The sequence below is a fragment of the Felis catus genome, chromosome D2, assembly GCF_018350175.1.
Source record: "Felis catus isolate Fca126 chromosome D2, F.catus_Fca126_mat1.0, whole genome shotgun sequence".
In the NCBI taxonomy this organism is placed as follows: domain Eukaryota; kingdom Metazoa; phylum Chordata; class Mammalia; order Carnivora; family Felidae; genus Felis; species Felis catus.
Window position 1 is genome coordinate 82,613,808 of NC_058378.1, and position 20,988 is coordinate 82,634,795.

Consider the following 20,988-nt stretch of genomic DNA (forward strand, 5'->3'; position numbering starts at 1 on the left):
GGTGTCCTGGGCCTTCTCACTCTGTAAGAGGTGGTCTCGGGTTTTCTCTGGATATTTGGAATGGTTTTGCAGTCTTACAACCCGTGATGATCAACCAGTCTTATTTAATCTTGCCCAGTGCTTCTGGCGCCCACAGCAGATAAGGCTTTCCCAATTTTACAGTGCAAAAAGGAGGCCAATTAGCCCGCCGTTCACTCACCTAGAAAAGTAGCCAGTGGAGATCAGCAGTAATGGGCATCTTGGTCGCGTACCAAAATCCGTGTGCTGAGAATAACAAAGCAGTGTGCTGAGCCCTTCCTGTGTCATAAGGACATTGACTGTGTGTGTGTGTGTGTGTGTGTGTGTGTGTGTGTGTGTGTGTGTGTTTAATTAAAAAAAAATTACTTTTAATTCTGACACGGTACCTAAAACTTAAAATGTACCATCTTAAACATTTTTACGTGTACAGTTCACTAGCATTACCAATATTCATAGTGTTGTTCCCATTTTTTATCTTATAAAATTGAAACTTTTCCCCCATTAAACACTAGCTTTCCATTTTCTTCTCCCCCCAGCCCCCAGGATCCACGATGCTACTTTTTTTTTTTCTGTGAATTTGACTACCTCAGATATCTCCTAGAAGTGGAATCATACTGTATGTGTCCTTTTGTGATTAGTTCATTTCACTGAGTGCAACATCCTAAGGTTCAGGCATATTGTAGCAGGTGTAGGTATTTCCTTCCTTTTTAAGACGGAATGATACTCTGTTGTGCAGATGGACCACGTTTTCTTTGTCTGTTCATCCACTGATGGATAATTGGGTGGTTTCCATTCTTTAGCTGTTGTGAATAACGCTGCTGTGAACAGGAGTGTGCAAATACTGTGTGTGACCCTGTTTTTAATTTTGCGGGGGGGATTTCCCTCTAAGTGGGACTGTTGGATCTCGGTCATTCTATTTTTACTTTTCGAGGAACAGCCATTATGCTTTTTATATCACTTATAACATTTTACAGCCCCAGCAATGGTGCACAGAGATTCCAGTCTCTCTACAAGTGCTCACCAACACTTGTTTTTTTCTTCCTTTTTTTTATAGTAGACATCCTAATGGGCGTGAGGTCTGCTTTACTTTGTTTCTTATTTAAATACATTGGCTTCCCATTATACTCCTCGCACAACTCCTCAGTCTGTTCTCATTTTACAGACAGAGTCTCTGGGGCGCTAAGGACCTTGTCCCAGGTCACAGAAGCAGGAACGGAGCTGACCACGGGTCTCTCAGTTTTGTCCTCGTGCAGCCTGCTGGCGGTGCTGGCCCCAGGAGTCCACGAGGACGTGAACCTAAGGAGACTTCGAAGGGCCTAAAAGGACAGTCCTCTGTTGACTGCTCAAGTTTGAGTTGTTTAAAGCCAAGAAAATGAGGCGCGCCTGGGTGGCTCAGTGGGTGAAGCATCCGACTCTGGCTCAGGTCATGATCTCATGGTTGGTGGGTTCAAGCCCCGCGTCGGGCTCTGTGCTGATGGCTCGGAGTCTGGAGCCTGCTTCGGATTCCTTGTCTCCCTCTCTCTGCCCCTCCCCTGCTGACACTCTGTCTGTCTCCTCCTCAAAAAAATAAATATAAACGTTAAAAAAAATTTTTTTAGGTCAAGAAAATGACCAACGACGTCTCCGAAATCCCCCTAGGTCATCAGAGCCTTTGTCAAAGGAAATACTGCCTCCTCAAGGAAAGGAGGTCATTTCTCATTGCCTGATGTTGTCAGGGGTTTGCCTGGGACCTAATCCTGCTCTTTCAGGTCTCGATCCACACCCACCCTCCATCCCGTCAGTCTTGACCTCTCCCTTTTTGGCCTCCCTCCCCCCACCTCCCCCAGCCCTCTTGCCCCTAATCTTCTCTAGCTTCCCTTTGGAGATGCCTGCCAGTGCCGTTCTTGAGACCCATTCACCTATGGGCAGGGGGATCTAATCTGGAACTAAAGACCCAACCTGGCATCTCCTGGACCCTCGACCCCCATGGGCTCCCGTCTGCGTGGTTCTGAGTTGGTACATGTTTTCATTCGGCTTCACCCCGCTTCCTTATCTCTGGCACAGGAACTTTGCGCTCTCACCGGCCCACAATCAAGCACCCCTCCCTTGTCTCGGGCTTCCGTCCGTTCTTCCCTTCTACCCTGTGCGTGTCCAAGCCGTCTATGCATATCTGCATTCCATCTGGGTCTGTGTGTGTGTGTGTGTGTGTGTGTGTGTGTGTGTGTGTGTGAGAGAGAGAGAGAGAGAGAGAGAGAGAGAGAGAGATGTTTGTAGAGCAGCTCCTTGTGATGTACACAATTGATTTGTTTTGTGAAGAGGTGTTGTGTGGAATAGATTTTATGTGGTAGTGTTTGGAGCTTTGCACCCTCTAAAGAAAATAACATTTCATGCCCACAGATATCGAAATTGGAAATATTTCTCTTGACTTAAAAGCATCTTGTACACACCTGTTTTTGCACTTGGGATGATGAGCCTGCTGACGATCTGAAATTCCTTCAGGGGCCTGGGTCATTGTACTGATGACCGTTTTCAGTGCATCCTGAAAAGAAGAAAAGGCAGACCACAGAAATGCTCTCCTTGGGACTGAGAACGTTTCGAGGTGGTGACATTGTGGGTATGGGTGTGTGTTTGCCTTGATAGACCATTTTTCTCACAATGAGCCAAAGGAAGGAAACAAGAATGACAAAAGGCCCAAGCTGACAGCCACTTAGAAATGAATGATGGTTCCTCGCGGGGGGTTCTGGACGAGCTGTGGACAAGCTTTGCCTGCTGACTTCTGAGATGAACATCACACTGGTGTTGGGGAAAGTCCAAAACATTTTTAGCAACTTACATTATACATGAGTTTCGTTCAGTTGTGAGTTATTCTGAATGCTCTCTGGCCCCAAAGCTGCTGCCCCTGTAAGTAATTTTGAGTACATGTGTATATGTAGGCAAAGCCACATGTTTTCTGTCTCCGTTAGGTTTCTGTTGAAAACTAGGAATCACGATGTGACAAAATCCCATTACTCTCAAATTGAGAGGGGCCACCTGGGCCACAGGAGGACCTCGAGGGAGGCTGGCTTTCGGTCTCCCTATATTCCTCTTGGAAATGGCTATGAGGGCAGGAACCTTGTCTGTCTCACGTGGAAGTTCCTGTATGTGGGAGCCCTGGGCGGGCTCACCCCTCCTGGGACTGGCAGAGGGGCTCAGCACTGGCATTTATGAACACACACACACTATACGGGCTTGTTGTGTTTAGAAGGCATGTGCTGTGTCTCTACTTTGCGCGTTGGGGATTCAGAGATGAAATATTTGGGTTCTGCTTTTAAGACAGTTGCTACTCAGATGGGCAGATAGACCCAGGTAAGCAGTGTAGACAATCGTGGTCATGATACAGTGATTACATAGTATGTGAAGCAGGGAAGCAGGCCCTCCGTCCCCAACCAGTGGGTCCTGGGCTTACAGTTGTTCTGGGCCAGCTCTTTTTCCCTTATGCTTGTATGGTTATCCACTTGGCACAGGGGAGAGCTGTCCCCTCATCCATGTGAGGACTGGGGTGGTGGTGGCAGGGAATGTTGGCCAGGGAAAAAAAACTCTAAACGTACATGTAGATTCATCCATCATGACAACCCTGTTCTCTAGCCTGCTAAAAGTAGATGTGAAATAGCCCACGGAAATGAACCTGCTATGGGCTGAATTAAGCACCTTCCTCCCAAATTCATTTGTTGAAATCCTAATCCCCGATACCTTCTGAATGGGACTGTATTTGGACATAAGGCCTTTACAGTGATAATTACAGTTAAAATGAGATCATTAGAGTGAACCCTAACCCAATATGATGGATGTCCTTTGGAGAGGAGTGGATTAGGATACAGGTGTTCACAGAGGGAAGATCACATGAGGACACAGGGAAAAGGCGGCCATCCATCCACACGCCAAAGAGAGAGGCCTCAGGAGAAACCAACCTGGCTGCCCCCCGATCATGATTTCCAGCCTCCAGAACTGTGAAACAAGAATGTGCTGTGTAAGCCCTTCCCGTGATAGGACTTGGTCATGGTGGCCCCAGCAGATTGATAGGGCGCCCTGTTATCTTCATCCGTTATGAGGGCTGCCGCTGGAGTCCCATGATTGAAATTCAGTGTGCCACGTGGCCTTCTGTGCCAGGCGCGGACAGGCGTTTGTGTGTCCTCTCTTGCTTAGAATCTGGGGGAAAGGCCAATGATGGACTCTATGGATGCAATGGTGAAACTCCATGATACTGGTTAGAAGGTAGGAGGCAGGTATTGAATTCTTGTTTTTAGAAATCAAAATCGTGTTGAAGACAGGTAGAAAAAGCCACCTGTGTTCTGTTTGGCTTTGTTTTTGATTCATTTGGAATAGAGCATTAAAAACTCAAAAGGCTTTGCTTCCTTTCTTCTTGCTGTTTCCTATTTGAAAGTACTGTGTTTGGGTTGTTATTTTTGTGATACTTGGGCTTTTGTTTTTTTTTTTTTTTTGAACTGTTGGTGATTTGGGCCAAGAAAGATAGCATTTTGCTCCAAAGGGCAGTGGTACCAAGATAACTGAAGCTGGGCCTAGGGAACAGCATCATCCTCTAGAGAAACTGAAACAGAGATGGGGAGCCGCTCTCCCCTCGCGTCCCCCCTCCCTGCAGCCCTACCCCGAATGCACCTGCCTGGTGCACTTGCAGACGGACTTGGAAACCAAGAACAAAGACCCCTGACCACCCCTGGCTAGCCATGAAAACCATGTCGGCATGGAACGTAGAAATTCCCCTTAAATAATGAAATGTGTTCTCTTAAATCCTGTTCCCTGCTGTCATTAGCTAAAACGAGCTGATGCTTCTATGTACATTCTTGTATCCTTTTCCTGGATGATTTCCCAACATTTGACAGACCTTAGTAAAGCTATTTTGAGACTTTGCTGACAGTTTTTCTGGGCCCACACTATGTATTTCAGCCATTTCAGTCTTAACTCTGTGACCTCATTAAATGTGTATTTTTGTATGAGCCTGTGGGTATGGGTACAGTGACACACACTGTGTTCTTATTCAAGAATCCCAAGTTAAAAACAACCCTGCTCTTTAACTGCACTCTCTGTGCATCTGAGTTTGGCCCCCGAGAGAAAGGCTTGGTCCACTACAACCTTCTTACAAAAAAAGCATGGAAACGATGTGTGTGTGTGTTTTTTCCCTACAATTTCTAAAATTTCCTATAATATGGAACCCTTTGATCTGTTGAAATCATACAGCTTTTTCTCTCTTCAGTTGCCTTGCCATGTTCACAGAGGTAATTGTCAAACATCCAACCCGGATCCAGGCGTCTTGATCCGTACGCAGGGTACTGATCCCCTGATGTAACTAATAAATTAAGAAAGTGACAGTGTGTTCTGGAGAATGCATGTTGTCCAGGGTAGGAGCTCTGGATTCTAGATCAAGCTCACTCATCGGTGATGTCAAGAAGGTAATTCACTCAAACCACCTTGTGCTGCGCCTTCCGGGTTGGCCGTTTAACACGATAACCTGTCTCAGAGCCATCTCATGGGGTTTGGACAGTTGGAGTGATGAATCTTGCACGAAGCCTTGCAAACTCTGGAACGTGCCTGCAGATTCTGCGTGCCTCTCACATGCGGCTGGGGGTGCCTTTCCTGCTCCGCATGTTACTGCAGGACGCCTGAGTTCTTACGTGGACACCTCAAGGTGTTTGAACAACAGCGGCCACCCTGCGGAGACGCACTCAGTGGTCACCACCAGCAGAGTTGGCTGCCGTTCTAGCACCCGCAGGCTCTGCCTTGGCTGTCAGACGATGAGGAGCACAGCAGCCTTCGAGCCGTTAGACTGAAGGCAGACAGGATCTCTAACTTGCCTCAGTATCTGGGGCAAGGACCCCACTCAGCGGTTTGTAACCTTGCTCTTCTCCCACCTTCAAGTAGAAATGTACATAAGGACACAACTGGAAACTGACTCACTAAATTCAACGGCATTCAGATTTTACATAAACGAGCTTGGGGATCGTTTGCATGGCAACGTTTGTTCATTCTTGCTCTGCTCAAGTGTTTCCTGCATGCCTACTAATGGACCGCGCGGAGCGCTAGCTGCTGGGGATGAACGTGAGCAAAAGCAGAGGTGGAGCCTACAGGCAGGAAGCTGAGAGTCCCAGGGGAGACGCGGGACATTGCTCAGACTACCAAAGGAGAGAGCATCCACTGACTGACGCAGCCCAAGCACTCTGCCAGAGAGGCACATGGGTCTGTAGGAGCGTGTTTGGGGGGACTAGCGGGTCTGAGAAGGCTGGGAAGGGAAACAGTTGGAAGGAGCTAGCCACGTGTTTCGGGGAAGGAAGCAGACGCCCTCCAGGGAGAGGGAACTCCCCTTGTGAGTGGGAAGGCACTGAGAAAAGGTCAGTGGAACCTAGTACTGCGTTCATCCCATCAGTTCACGTGTCAGGCCCCCAAGGCCACCTCTCATCACCACTTTCCCTCCTACTCCTTCCAGCTACAATGACGCTCACCATGCTTTGGCCTCAACATGGTGCTATTCTCTCATTTTGTAAGGTATTTGACTATTTGCATACATTTGTGCCAGGCCCTGTTGTAGACATAGACAGCTAATGTTGACTGAGACCAACGGGGCCCCTGCCTTCATGGAGTTTGCCTTCTGCTTGGGCGACAGACAGCTCAGATGACAATCCAGCAAGCGTAGGACAAGTCTGCCTAGCATCAGTGATCTGAAACAGACATGGCAAGGGCCGGAGAGTGCCTGCTGGTTGCGTTGCTCCTGGTGGGGAGGTGGGGATACCTTCCTCGGAGGGTGGGCATGGGTGTCCTCAACTGGGATGCTGACATGACCTTGCCAAGGGTTCCCCTCTCGGGCTCGCTCCTACCTGCCTCCTCTCCACCCACAAAACTCAAGCTTCCCCAGGGACAGGGGAGGGAGGAAAAGAGAACTAAGAAATGAAAAGGGACAAAACCAACAGAGATCGCCAAAAGCATGTGGTGCGAACACTGATCACATCAGTAAGAAAATTGTTTCCATCCCTGATTTGCTTTTCCTTTAAATAGGACATTCAGTCATAGCTTCACCATAAAATTGATTTATTGTGTGGAAATAATTTCCGTAGCAGGGGAACTAATTTGATTGTGTAGCATAAAGAAAATGTATGTGGGACAATAGGGAAGAATAGAGCCAAAATGAATCCAATATATTTTAATCTCTGCAATACAGATTATATTTTCAATTAAGAAGCTCAACTTGCGTGTGTTCGGCTGGCGGGAGCTTCCCGGAGCACTTTCTGTGTGTGTTTATGGGTAATAAGTCGCTTAGCATTAAGAAGGTAGACAATCATTAGCCCATGATCACCCAATTGCTTCCGTTAATAGCAAAGTCAATGCGCATCGTCGCCATGGCCCCATTCGGGTGTAAGAAGTGGAGAATGGAACAGTTGTGTTGGCAAATGTGAGAGAGCTAGACAGAACAAGGAAATCCTCTCTTCCATCCCCTTCCACCCCAGCAGTGCCTGGGTCCCTCTAATCATGGTCAGAGGGGAAGGTAGCCTTTGGATCATCACTGCCAGGCCCTCTGGAAGCGGACGGAGTACGGCCTTGTGTCTGTGTGGCTTTGTCTAAGGACCTAAGGATCATGGGCTTTGCAGCAGACTTTCGTCTTGGCTCCGTGGCTTGTTTCCACATTTCTTGGTATTGCTCACCACCTCTCAGCCTCCTGGACTCCTGGACTCCTAGGCAAAGGGGAAGTGAGGATGCCAGCCCTGTCTGCTTTTCTCGGATCCCGTTTAATCTTAAGTCCAACCCACGAGGTGGAGCCATCATCGTTCATATTTTATAGGCAGTAGAATCGGACTTTTTTCTTAAAATGTTTATTTTATTTGTTTTGAGAGAGAGAGAAAGAGAGAGCAAGCGGGGGAGGGGCGGAGAGCGAGAATCCCAAGCAGGCTCTACGCGGTCACTGTGGAGCCTGACGCGGGGCTTGAACTCACGAACCGTGAGATCCTGAGTTGCAGCCAAGATCAAGAGTTGCAGCCACACAGGTGCCCCAAATCAGGCTTTTTGTACAAGAGTAGATAAGAGTAGATAAGGCAACAGCCAGCACCCTCCTGTACCTAGCCTGAGCTCATGGCTTCTCTTTCTGCCTCCAGGTAGGCGTCTACTGAGCAGAAGACTCTGGGGCCTGGCTCTGGAGACTCTCACTTTGACCACCTCCCCTCTTTAGCACAGACATACGATCGGGAGAAGTACAGCAAAGAAATAAAGGGGTCATTTAAAAAAAAAAAAAAAAAAAACAAGGAATCTGGCAGGGAGAGCAGAGGCAGATGTGGAGTTTGTGGGGTTTTTTTTCTCTTTTTTTTAAATAATCTATTTCGAGCCTTTCCAGAAGGCTGGCTGGGTAGGCTGGGGCCGTGGACACACAGGGGCCGGTGCAGCCAGAGAGCAGTTGTATAAGTGGCACGAGATGCCCAGGGCTCCCTCCTGTGCAGCCACGTGGCTGCGATCCCATCAGGTCTGATAGCATCAAATCGGACACCGTGGAGCGGGACGAAGGCCTGGAAATGAGGTCAGAGCCGCGAAGGGGGCTGGGGGTTGTGAACCAGAGGCAACCTGAGAAATGGGCCCAAGGCTGAGGGTGTGAGCAGAAGGTATAAGGAGCCCAAAACCAGGACGTGGGAAGCTCAGTGAAGGGGAGAGAACCATGATGTCAAATCCTAGGTTCAAACTCGGGGACCCCGGGATCCTTTGGGCATTCATCTGTTCTAGAATGAATTTATGGAGCAGCACCCTGTGGTATGGAAACGAGTCAGACCCAGGCCCAGCCCACAGGAACCCTGCACCTCTGCCCTCCCTTGTCCCCTCCCCTCCACCCCCTCCCCACCCCAGTCTCCTTCAGGGGTTCATCCTTTCCTGCCCAGAGGAACTGCTAGAGTTCCCCAAGTCTCCATGTTTGGCCTTCCTCTTTAAAAATGTTTTCTTATTCTAAAATTTCTCTTCCATGGACTCTCCTCCATTCCTCAAGGATTTGTTTATACGTGAACTCAGATCCGGCTCCAAATATACATCCCACCGTTGACCTTTTGTCTGCTCCCCGACCTGGCTGACCCCCGGGGTCCTGGGTCTCACTCCTGGCGGGGCACTCTGAGCACACTCCCCACGTCCATAAAGACCGCCGGGGATGGCCCCGGCCTTCCGTCTTGCTGTTCTGCCCAGTCGTCCTCCCAGGCCGAATTCAGCCCATCACCCTTTCCCAACCCGTATACGTCCCAGCACAGTGTGGGCGCCCCGTCTTGATAAAGATGAGTAGGCTGAGAATGAGGCAATGGGAGGTGGGCCCAAACATAATTTTAAGCCATAGGTTGGCAAACTGTGATCTGTGGGCCAGAGTGGTCCTGCCACTGGTCGTTGTTGTTGTCTGTGACCCACAAGCTAAGGGTGGATGTTGCATTTTCAAAGGGTTGAAAACAAAAAGTCAAGAAGAAGACGATCTCATGACACGCAAAAAGGACGTGAAAGTCAAATTTCAGTGTCCATAAATAAAGTTTTATTGGCACAGAGCCATTTCCCCGCTCATTTGATTTTTCCCTTTGGCCATTGTTGCTGTAACAGCAGGATGGGATCGTTGCTACTGAGACCATATGGCTGCAGGGCCTAACTTATTTACCGTTTGCTCTTTACAGAAGAAGGTTGCCGATCCCTGGTCTAAACCATTTAGTGTGGAAAGTGCCATGTCTGTGACGGGCAGTTATTCACATGCAGCTATCAGTAATCAATAATCGATAATTCTGATGTGAACCGGGAACCCATAAAGTACAGGATGGTATGAAGAACACAGAAGGCGGCTTACCTGTAGGGTCTGCCTTCCAGGAGGTAGGGTCATTGCCGTGGAAGGAATAGTGGAAAACAGAAACCCTTGGGAATTAACTCCGGCGGCTGTAGCAGGAGACACGCACCGTGATGATACCTTGGATCACTAAAGGTGTTCTGATTGCCAGATCGCTTGGTTATTTCAGTGTGGTAGGCAGAATAAGAGTCCCCCAGAGGGGTCCGTCCCGCATCCCCAGATCCTGGCAGTAATGATGTTACGGGGCAAGGGGTCACCTCTTACAGTTGCAGATGGACTGTGAGAAGCCAGAAAAGGCAAAAACATGGAAGCCTCTGGAACCTTGTCTAGAGCCTCCAGAAGCAGTGTAGCCCTTCTGACACTTCAGTTTTAGCCCAGGATGTCCCATTCTGGACGTCTGACCACCAGAGCTGTAAGATAATGCATCTAGGTTGTTTTAAGCCACCAAATTGTAGTAACTAACATGTTACAGCAGCCGTAAGAAGCTAGTACACTCAGGAATATCACTTTTGAATTTCCTACTTAAAAAAAAAAAATGCCAGGAGGTGCCTGTGTGGCTCAGTTGGTTAAACATCCAACTCTTGGTTTCAGCTGAGGTCATGATCTCACGGTTTGTGAGTTCGAGCCCTGTGTCGGGCTCTACGCTGACAGTGTGGAGCCTGCTTGGGATTCTCTCCCTCTCTCTCTCTCTCTCTCTCTCTGCCTCCCTCTCTCTCTCTCTCTCAAAATAAATAAACATTTAAAAACAAAACATAAACCCGCTAGGACTCCTTCTGGCCTCCCTTGTGTCGTTCACACATCAGCTTGACTTTCCCTGTCCTTGGCCTTCCCTCTTTCCAACCTGTGTCAGACAGGGGTCCGGGATTCCAGGCGAGGGCCACTTATGGCCCCGAGAATAAATCAGCACAAAGCTGGAGTGCTGCACCTTCCTCTTGATTTAACTTGACATTTGTGGACTGTGTTCTAAATGGCAGTTTCATAAAGATTTTCTTTATCTCGATGTAAAAAAGTCACTAGACTCATCGCAGTTATAAATTTCTGATGTTGCTTAACACTTTAGGCAAGTGGGACCACTCAGCCTGGAGAACTGAGAAGGGCGTTTATTTTGCTGAACCCACCCCCCCCCCCACCGTTCTTGACAAAGCTCTGCCCTCCTCTCTGCAGAGTTCCCTGGCCCCCTTCGGCCCTCTGTCCCCCTTGATGGTGTCCTGCTCACGGCAGGGGCAGGGTTTGGCAGTGCGGAAGGCCGAGCAGAGAAAACGGTCAGTGGCGCGGCCTGCGCCCGGCCCTCGATGAGGATTTCCCTGGTGCCCTTCACTGTCTTTTGCAAATCCAAGGTGCTCCAGATGTCATTGGGCCATTCCACGTTAGAGTCCCAAGAATCCCAAAGAATAATCAAGTCAAACATTTACAGGGTGAACTGCAGTCACTTCCCATAGGTAGAAGGTTCCGCCTCCAGGGTGCCTGGGTGGCTCAGCCGGATAAGCGTCTGACTCTTGACTTTGGCTCAGGCCATGATCTTATCATTCGTGAGTTCGAGCCCCACATCGGGCTCTGTGCTGCTGACAGTGCAGAACCTGCTTGGAACTCCCTCTCTCTTCCCCCCCTCCCTGCCCTCCCCCCCTCTCTGCCCTCCCCCCAAGAAAAAGTCAAGTCCCATCTCCTCCACCATCCCCTCTCTCCAAGCCCATTCTCTCCCCGGCCTTGCCGCACGCGCGGATGTGAAGTCTGCTCGGACTTTCCCGCTGACCTTCTGGAGTTCTGTGGCCCCGCCTGCCCTGTGGTGCTGCTGGTCCAGCGTGCCGGCTCCTGTTTGCTGGGAAGGCTGGAGGCGTGACCTTGCCCCAGCCACCCTGCCAAGCGGGTAGGTGATGTGCTGCCGAGGCGTCCGCTCCCACGTGCGCTCTCCCTCCTCGCCCACGTTCTGGCCTCTCCGCAAGGGCCCCTGCGGTGGGGGCCGGCTCGCCCATGGGTGCTGTGGGGCTCCCGCGAAACGCATGTATTTCCTTTCAGCCCGTTGTGCTCAAACGAAGCCAGGCTGTTTCAACTGTCTTCCTTGACAGTATCTTCTCAACCCGAATATGTCATGTATAAGGGGTGCTTCCGTGGTGACACCAGGCGGCTCAGTTACCTGCGGGGGCTTCCCAGGGGAGAGTGCCTGAGTCTGCGCACCAGCCTCCACCTTCACGCCCTGTGGCCCGTGAGTCGTGGCAGGTGTGGCTTCCTCTTGCCGCTCCGCATCTTCTGGTCGGGCCACATGCCTCATGGATGCTCCAGTCCCGCCTGCCTGTCGCAGCACATGGAGGAGGAGTGCACCCGGGAGCCCCTCGCCCAGCAGGTGCCGGCAGAACTGCTTATGTGTCAGCCCTCCTGTCCTCCTGTGTGGCGAGCAGCACCTGCTTTCCCCCTGCCGCGCATTCCAGCACTCAGCTGCTGTCCGCTGTTTCTCGGGCTGCTGGGTGGGGTCAGGGTCAACTGTGAAATACGCCACGGTGCCTCTGACTCCTGCACAGTCCCTCCAAGGTGAGGTATGGCGGCAGAGGTGAAAAGAGCCGCAGTCGTAGGAAGGGCGCCGCTCACACAAAGCTGGTTCGTGATCCTTGAGGAGGCGGGAGAGGTCCTCGACTCTCCCCGGCTTGGCTATGTGTTGTCACCAGGAAGCATCAGGAAGACAAAGGTACTTCAGGCCATTGAGAAGTGTAATGTAGACGTCGATGGAGAGGAGATCCTTGTGGGAAGAGATCTCTGCTTCTGATGCCTTCAACCCCTGGCTCTGAAATGACAAAGAGACGGACTGAGCAGAAATAACCCATCTCAAATTCGGTTGACAGCCTCGCGCCAGCCACATCTCCTGGGACACGTGAAGCGGCCCTAACTGTCATCTGCCTGTCATCTCATACTTGCCGTTAATTGGGCATTCATTAAACAGCATGCCAATATGGGAATTCAGAAGTGCCTGGGAAGTTTATTTCCTGAGGGGCAGCTCCAGCAGACGGCACGTGTCCGGCCCCCACTGGGGCCCCAGGTGGGACTGGAGACTCATGCGTGTGTCATCCCACGGACGGCCCATTTTGCGGATGTGGACTTGGTCCAGTCCAGCGACAAGTCACATGTCTGTAAGCGGGAGAGCCATGCTGTTGGGAACTGGCCAAAGGCAAGTCTTAGGGTGTGTTTTACTGATTTATTTTTTTGAGATCTTGTTAGTTGCGCCTCATTAAAAATGGTGAAACTTACCTGTTCTCTTTGCTACCAGCTTATAATGAAGGAAAGTCTCAGATCAAAGTCCATCACTCCGACAGTTAGGAAGAAACACTTCTTCACCAGCTGGTACATTCATGAAGCCCCACCCCTCTGTAATTTTAGGTGCTGGGAAAATATTCCAGAGACAAGATTCATTGAAGCTTATAGTCATCATCAGGCAACCAGGGTCCTCAAAACCAGTGGCATAACACTAGAACACAGGCTCAGGCTTTAGATACTGTCACTCGACACCCAGGCTCCTTGGATCCTTAGGGGAGAGTCCCTAAAATGTTTCGGTTCATCCATGTACCTTTCTATTATCCGTTAAACTCATTATGAGGGCACAAATTTCACACACACAAAAAAAATTTCTGGGTTGTGGTTATTTATTTATTTATTTTTTTTAGTTTTTAATGTTTATTTTTGAGAGAGAGAACTAGAGAGACACACAGCGCAAGCGGAAAAGGGGCAGAGAGAGAGGGAGACACAGAATCCGAAGCAGGCTCTGGGCTCCGAGCCGTCAGCACAGAGCCCGACGCGGGGCTTGAACGCACGAACTGCGAGATCATGACCTGAGCCAAAGTCAGACACTTAACCGAATGAGCCACCCAGGCGCCCCAAAAGAAAATAATTTTTGACCATTTTTATTCTCATGTTTCTACTTTGGATCAAGAAAAGGAGAGCCAAAGCCCTCCTCTGGAATGTGGTTTTCTGATTAGAAGTTAGCAGCCCAGGTGCCTCGCTCAGTCGGTTAAGTGTCTTACTCTTGTCTTGTCTTGTCTTGTCTTGTCTTGTCTTTTCTTGTCTTTACTTGTTTTGACAGAGAGTGTGTGTGTGAGCAGGAGAGGGGCAGAGAGAGAATCTCAAGCAAGCTCTGCACGGTCAACATGGAGCCCGATGCAGGGCTCAAACTCATGAACTGTGTGAACATGACCTGAGCCAAAACCAAGAGTCAGACATTTAACCCACTAGCCACCCAGGCGTCCCAAGCATCTGACTCTTGATTTCAGCTCGGGTCATGATCTTGAGGTTCATGGATTTAAGCCCCGCATTGGGCTCTGCACTGATGTCACAGAGCCTGCTTGGGATTCTCTCTCTCTCCATCTCTTCCCACTGCCCACCCCCAAGCTTCTCTCTCTCTCTCTCTCTCTCTCTCTCTCTCTCTCTCTCAGAATAAATATTTTTTAAAAAAAGTCAGCAGCCAACTGATTTCTAGTGGATGCCTTAAACTCGTGTTCTCTGAAGTGCTTGAGAGAGGTTTACAGACCTCGTAACACATACATGGTGCTTACTATTTGCAGGAACGCTCCAGATTTGCGGAGCATTCCAGGCACTGCACACATTTTAGCTCATTGAATCTTCACCACCTAGCGAGTAGATGTACTCTCGATACCCATTTCGTAGATGAGGGAACCCAGGAAACCAGCTGAAGATTTCTACAGCTGGTTAGTAGTAGAGCCTAGATTTCCTCGCAGACTGTTCGTCCCCAGAGCCCCTGCTCTAACCAGCACACTCAGCTTCCTCCAACACCAACTGAGGCTAGAATCCCAGCCTTCCAAATCTCATTCCAGGACTTCTGTTTCGGGGAAACTTAGGGTTGCTTGATAGCTGTGGCCAAGGATATGGATGCTGTTACATCCAGGAAAGCATCAACAAGATCAAATGGTCTTAATAGTGAAAGGAGTAGGTTTTAATTGGAATATAGGGAAGGATTCTTTAGAGACCTTAGTGGAAACTGTTGTCAGAGGTAAGAGTAGGTAATGATATCTTTTATCCTTGAATATCATTTGATGGGATAATAAACCAGATTCTCGTCTTTGTGGACCTTGGCTTCTCTGTTGCAGCATATAAATGAACGGGCATGGCTGTGTGCCAATAAAACTTTATTTGCAGAAACAGGAAGTGGGCCAGACTTGGCTCACGGGCTATGGTTTGCCCACCTCTGAGACATGATGTTGTCCGACCTTGGAAGTGAAGCCGTTCAATTTTATATTTCCCTGCCTGAGGTTATAACATGGGTGTGGGAAATGTACTCTCAGTAAAAAGACAGCCTGGTCTGCTTAGTGTGGATCTGAGGAATTATGTAAATGTGAATGACTATTTAGGTACATGGGGTGGACTGTATGAGGAAGAAAATCTTTATCTGGTTCTTGAGCTCTTTTTCTGGGTTGCCACACTGAATCTGGTGACCAAATGAGCTTGGCATCAGATGACATCACGGGCTTAGAATAAGGTTATGCCAGCTAATAGAAAGCGTCACTCAGTGGGGGTGCCGGGGTGGCTCAGTCGGCTGAGCGTCCGACTCCGGCTCAGGTCATGACCTCACGGCGTGTGGGTTCGAGCCCCGCGTCGGGCTCTGTGCTGACGGCTCAGAGCCTGGAGCCTGCTTCGGATTCTGTGTCTCCCTCTCTCTCTGCCCCTCCCCGGCTCACGCTCACTCTCTAAATAAATAAATAAACAAAGAAACAAACATTAAGAAAAAAGTGCCGCTCAGTGGATCGCAGACACGGGGCCTCCTGAAAAAGCCGCTTCATTCTCGCGACACCTGGCTGGGGATCATACCTGAGCTCATCTCCTAACCTCCCCTGACCTACACTGAGTCTTTCGCCTTGTCACAAATATACTCAGCACAGCACAGAGGCCAGCCGAGGAAAGAATTCCCTGATGACACCCTGTCCCTCTGGGCTTAGTCTCAGGCTATAGGAGAATCAGAGTAGGGTCCGGAAAAACCAGTTTGACACTGAGGTTTGTGGCTCTAAAGAATCAGTGAGGGTCTCCAGGACCCTCTTCCTTACAGAATCTCCTCTGCTGGGGTGTGTGTGGAACCATGAATAGCATGCGTGATCCCTCCCGTGACTTTTGTTCTGGAAAAGGGGGTCATGCAGAATAATTAGCCTTAAGATAGGGAGGGGGGCCTAATGGAATCACAAGAGCCCTTTAAAAAGAGAGTTTTCTTGGGCTGGTAGCAAAAGAAGGAAGTGAGAGATCTGAAGCATGAGAAGGATACAGCATGCCCATGACCTTGAAGATGGAGGGGCCACGTGAGAAGGAATGCAGGCAGCCCCTCCTAAGAGCAGAGTGTGCATCCCGGCTGATAGTCCGCAAGGAAACCGGGACCTCCCACCTCCTGGCGCCTCCGCGCAAGGAACTGGCTTCCGCCTACAACCTGGATGAGCTTGGAAGATCAGAAGCTCTGGATGAGAACCCGCCCCGGCCCACACCTTCACCTGAGCTGTCTGTGACCTGAAGCAGAAGACCCCAGTGAGTCTCGAGGGAATTCTGACCCGTGGGACAGAGAGAGGATCAGCGGGCATTGTTTCAAGTCACCGTGTTTGGGGTAATTTGTTGTGCCCCAGCAGAAACCCTACCAAGATGGCAGCCTCCCCACACAGGTAACCTTCACCTGACACCTGTCAAGCCAGGAAGCTCAGCCGCCCCGCGCTGACACCCTGTCTCTGGTACTGTTAGGAAGGCGGTCTCAGAACCTGAGCACAGACCTCACCGGGCCACTCGTTTCTGTCCACCTCGGGAAGTGAACCCCTTCCAAGGAAGTCTCAGAGCTGCTCTCCATGGACAAAGATGGTGGAAGAAACTCCATACACTCAACACTTGAGTGGTGATAATTCTGAGCCTCGATGACATCAAAGAGCCGAGCTCTCAGTTGTCAGACTTTCTAAGAGCTTGACCACAGCTGAGGTTTCGTGAACATGGATCTCCTAATGTCTCCTTCGCCCACTGCCAGCGAAGGAGGTCCTTCAGAGGCCTCTTCGGAAACAAATAGCAAAAAAAGAAAAAAAAAAAAAGAAAAAGAAGAAGACAATGACGACCGAGGCCTTCATCTTTTGCATCTTTATCATATTCCCAGTAGCAGCTGCCACTCATTGAACAACGAATACGACCCAGGCCGTTTACAAACACTGTCTCCTCTGATCCCCCTGACCCACCAGAAGAAGTGAGTCAGAGTTGTTAGTTTACTTGCCCAAGGTTGCACAGCCTGTAAGTGAGGAACACGACTTAGGCAGAGGTCCCAAGGCCCCAGCTCTGTCCTCCTCGTGTGTTTCTGTGTGGGGACAAACACACAAAGAGAGGCCCACCTGGCCTAGCGAGAGGGAAACTAAACCAGTCGTGAGTAGAAGTAGCCAAACACCAACAAGGGTGGGGAAATCTAAAACGTCACCCACTGCCAGGTGGCCACGTTCAGAACATTCCCGAGCACCTAGGCCCCCACATGGACACAAAAACATGACCCAGTTTTCAGCCTGTAACAAATGAAGTTAAAGCAAATTACGTTCATCTGCTAAATGATGGCGGTGGCCTTTAGCGAGTCCTGAAAATGAACCAGGATAAATTCTCGGCATGGCTGGGATATTCCAAGCATGAGATAACTGGAAAGAAGCATTCCCCTTTGTAATTATCCTAGATTCTCCTTAGAATTTCTGCCTACTGTTGGCTCAAGGCCTCTGACCACTTAATGTTTTCCTGGGCTCCCTAGGTGGATTCAATTATACTGTATTTTATTCTATGTAAGATACATTGCTTGGTGCTATAGGGAATAAAGATTCGGCAGAGATGGGCCATCCAGGGACTCACAGCAGATCCGGGACACGTCACATCTGTGACCACTGTCATGTGTCAAGTTAAGTGAGAAGTGACATACCAGGGCCATAAAGGACTCTGGGTGGATGGTTGTTGTTGTTGTTATTATTCCTGTTTGTTTATGCTTGTTTATTAATGCCCTGCCTACTCCCAGAACAGATCTGAACAAACTTATTCTTTGGAGAACAAAGGCCAGCAGTTCTTATGCCTAAATAATGTGTGTGTGTGTGTGTGTGTGTGTGTGTGTGTGTGTGTGTCCCCAATTGTGGGGCTGAGTCACATTGTTGATAGAGTTATGGATCGAGAAATCATGACTCCCACGGCTGCAATTTCTGGAAATGTCTCGTTCCCTTTCCTTCTCATTTTTTTCTTTATTGTGGTATAATGTATATAACTTAAAATTTGCCATCTTAACCATTTATACGTGTACAGTTCATTGGCATTAATTACGTTCACAATGCTGTACAACCATCACCATTATTGATTTCCAAAATGTTTCACCACCAAACAGAAACTCCTAATTCCTCATTCCTACCGTCCACTTCCTGTTCCCACATATTTGTAGCCCCAAAACTCCAGTGACGGACATGCTCTTTCACAGGCAGTGTGGACCCATGCCCAACGGATGGGGCAGTGATCATCCCCTGCCTTTCTTCCTCTGCCCTCTAGCCCACTCATGGTCGTCCTTGACTCCTCCAGTTAGCGTTCATGAGAACAACTCGAGGACTCCAGGGGAGGAGGGGAGAGGCTTGCCAGATGGACCCCGGGTGCTGGTGGAGGGGTCTCGGGGGAGCCATGACCTTTGCTTATCTGTCATGACCAGTTCTTAAAGTCAGGGCATACCCGTTCCTTCTCTGCCTCCTCCAGCGACAGGATTCTCACTTCCAAGTAACCGCTGGCAGACATTCCTGATGTGTCTGTCTTGGGAGTTTTTCCCCATGCCCATGGTACTCCTAAATCCGTCAGCACTTATTCTGTGATATTGACATAGGTAAGCCAGGCAGGGTTGGGGAGGGGGAAGAGAGTAAGAAGGAGGAGGAGATAGAAAGTAGAGGGAAAGGGTGGCTTTCTGAATTTTTAAAACTTGACCCTGAAATAAGAGTGCTGGTAGAGATATGCCTTGGTGGTGGAAGCAGCAGGCAGCTGCCTGCTTTGGTTTCTAAACCACTTGTATCCCCAATTTGGTAACTCCTCTTCAGGGCTTGAAGTGGGAAGTAACCTCTCCCAAATGTTGGAGGGGCTTTTCTGAGGACTTGTTGATGAACATGTCTTCTGATGACCAAGAAATGGGTGTGAGCCCCATCCCCAACCATATGGAGGTGAAGAACTCTCCAAAACTCTATAGAGGACAGATCAGGAGCGCCTGGGTGGCTCCGTCGGTTAAGCGTCCGACTCTTGATTTCAGCTCAGGTCATGATCTCGTAGTTCATGAGTTCAAGCTCATCGGCGGCGGACTCTGCACTGACCACACAGAGCCTGCTTAGGACTCTTTGTCGCCATCTCTCTTTCTGCCCCTCCCACAATCTCTCTCATTCCTTCTCTCAGAGACAAATAAACATTGAACAACAACAACAACAGCAACTCTAGAGGACAGATCAGAATGGAATCACAGCTTCACAGCGGTGACAAAATGTTCTGTAAAGGGGCAGACAACTTGGCAGGGCGACCACTCAACGCTGCTCTAGTCGTGGGAAAACAGCCACAGAGAATCCCTATGTGGGTGTGTGCGATTGTGTTCTGATAAAACTTTATTTCTATCACCTAACACCCATGAGGGTGGCTACTGTCACCAAAACCAACACCTCACAAGTGCTGCTGAGGTCGCAGAAGCATTGGAATCCTTGTGCATTGTTGGTGGAATGTAAAATAGCACAGCCACTGTGGAAAACAAAGCGATGGCTCCTCAACAAGTTAAAAATGGAATTCCCGTGTGATCCGGCAATCCCACTTGGGAGAATACATCCAAAAGAATTGAAGGCAGGGACGTGAACAAATACTTGTGCACCCATGTTCACAGCAGCGTTATTCACAGAAGCCACAGAAGGAAGCAACCCCAGCGTCCATGTGCAGATGGACAGATAGATGAATGTGGTCCATCCACACAACGAAGCATTTTTCGGTCTTAAAAGGAAGGAGATTCTGAGACTTGTTCCAGCATGGATGCACCTTGAGGACATTATGCTCAGTGACCTCAGCCATTCACAAACAGGACAAGTGGTGTGTGATTCCACTTGCACGAGGCAGCTAGAATGGTCAAACTCCTAGAAATAGAAACGAGATGGATGGTTGCTAGGGCAGGGGGAGGGGTGGGGAGAATAGGGACTTGTCTAATGGGTTGGGAGTTTCAGCTTGGCAAGATGACAGGCCTTCTGTGGATGGACCGAGGCGGTGCTTGCCCACCAGTGTGAATGCACTTTATGCCACTGACCCGTATGCTTAGAAATGGTTAAAAGGTAAATTTACATCATATGCATTTCACCGTTCTTTAAAAGTCTTTATTAAAAAGAACTTCATTTACACAAACGGGCTATGGGGCTGTAGTTTGCTGCTTTGAAGGATGGGGGGCTGGGAGTGTTGTAGCCGGGGTGGAGGGGAAGCATTTTCACACAGCCAGACTTGTGAGGATAGCAGACATGGGATTTGTATCCCAACTGGTCTGTATGTAGTTGACAGATCTGTACAGGTATGAATTATAATAGTAATAGTAATAGAATAGTGCCATTCATGGGATGTGTGGTTGGTGTTAATAGCCATTTTATTTTTATTTTGAAAAAAAGTTTATTTATTGGGGCGCCTGGGTGGCTCAGTCGGTTAAGCATCCGACATCGGCTCAGGTCATGATCTCACAGTCTGTGAGTTTGATCCCTGCGTTGAGCTCTGTGCTGACAGCTCAGACCCTGGAGCCTGCTTTAGATTCTGTGTCTCCCTCTCTCTCTGACCTCCCCCCCCCCAACCCCCACCCCTGCCATCAACACTGTGTCTCTGAGAAATGAATAAACCTTTTTAAATTTTTTTGTAAAGGTTTATTTATTTATTTTGAGATAAAGAGAGTGCGTGAGTAGGGGATGAGCAGAGAGAGACAGAGGAAGAGAGAGAATCCCAAGCAAGCCCCCCACTATCAGGGCAGAGCCTGATACAGGGCTCGATCCCATGAACCATGAGATCATGACCTGAGCCAAAATCAAGAGTCAGATGCGCGACCGACTGAGCCACCCAGGTGCCCCAATAGCCATTTTACGTAGGTAAAGACTGAGGCTCTGAGAGCAGAGTGACCTACTCAAAACCACACAGCTCGTCAGTGGCAGGGACTGCGTCTTGACCATTAGCAA

General features: G+C 49.3%; 1 protein-coding gene across 4 annotated transcripts in view; it reads left to right on the forward strand.

Annotated features, from left to right (window-relative positions):
* The window catches only part of DOCK1 (dedicator of cytokinesis 1), a 529,364-nt gene that overhangs the window by 393,938 nt on the left and 114,438 nt on the right, over positions 1-20,988 (forward strand). Inside the window, exon 30 of one of the 4 annotated variants that reach the window (XM_045040829.1) lies at positions 2,395-8,281. The exons of the other annotated variants lie outside the window; for them this stretch is intronic. Coding sequence (XP_044896764.1) covers positions 2,395-2,422 — 28 coding nt within the window. The 3' untranslated portion in view covers positions 2,423-8,281. Of the gene's footprint in view, positions 1-2,394; positions 8,282-20,988 lie in introns of those variants that run through there. 4 annotated transcript variants of the gene reach the window in all.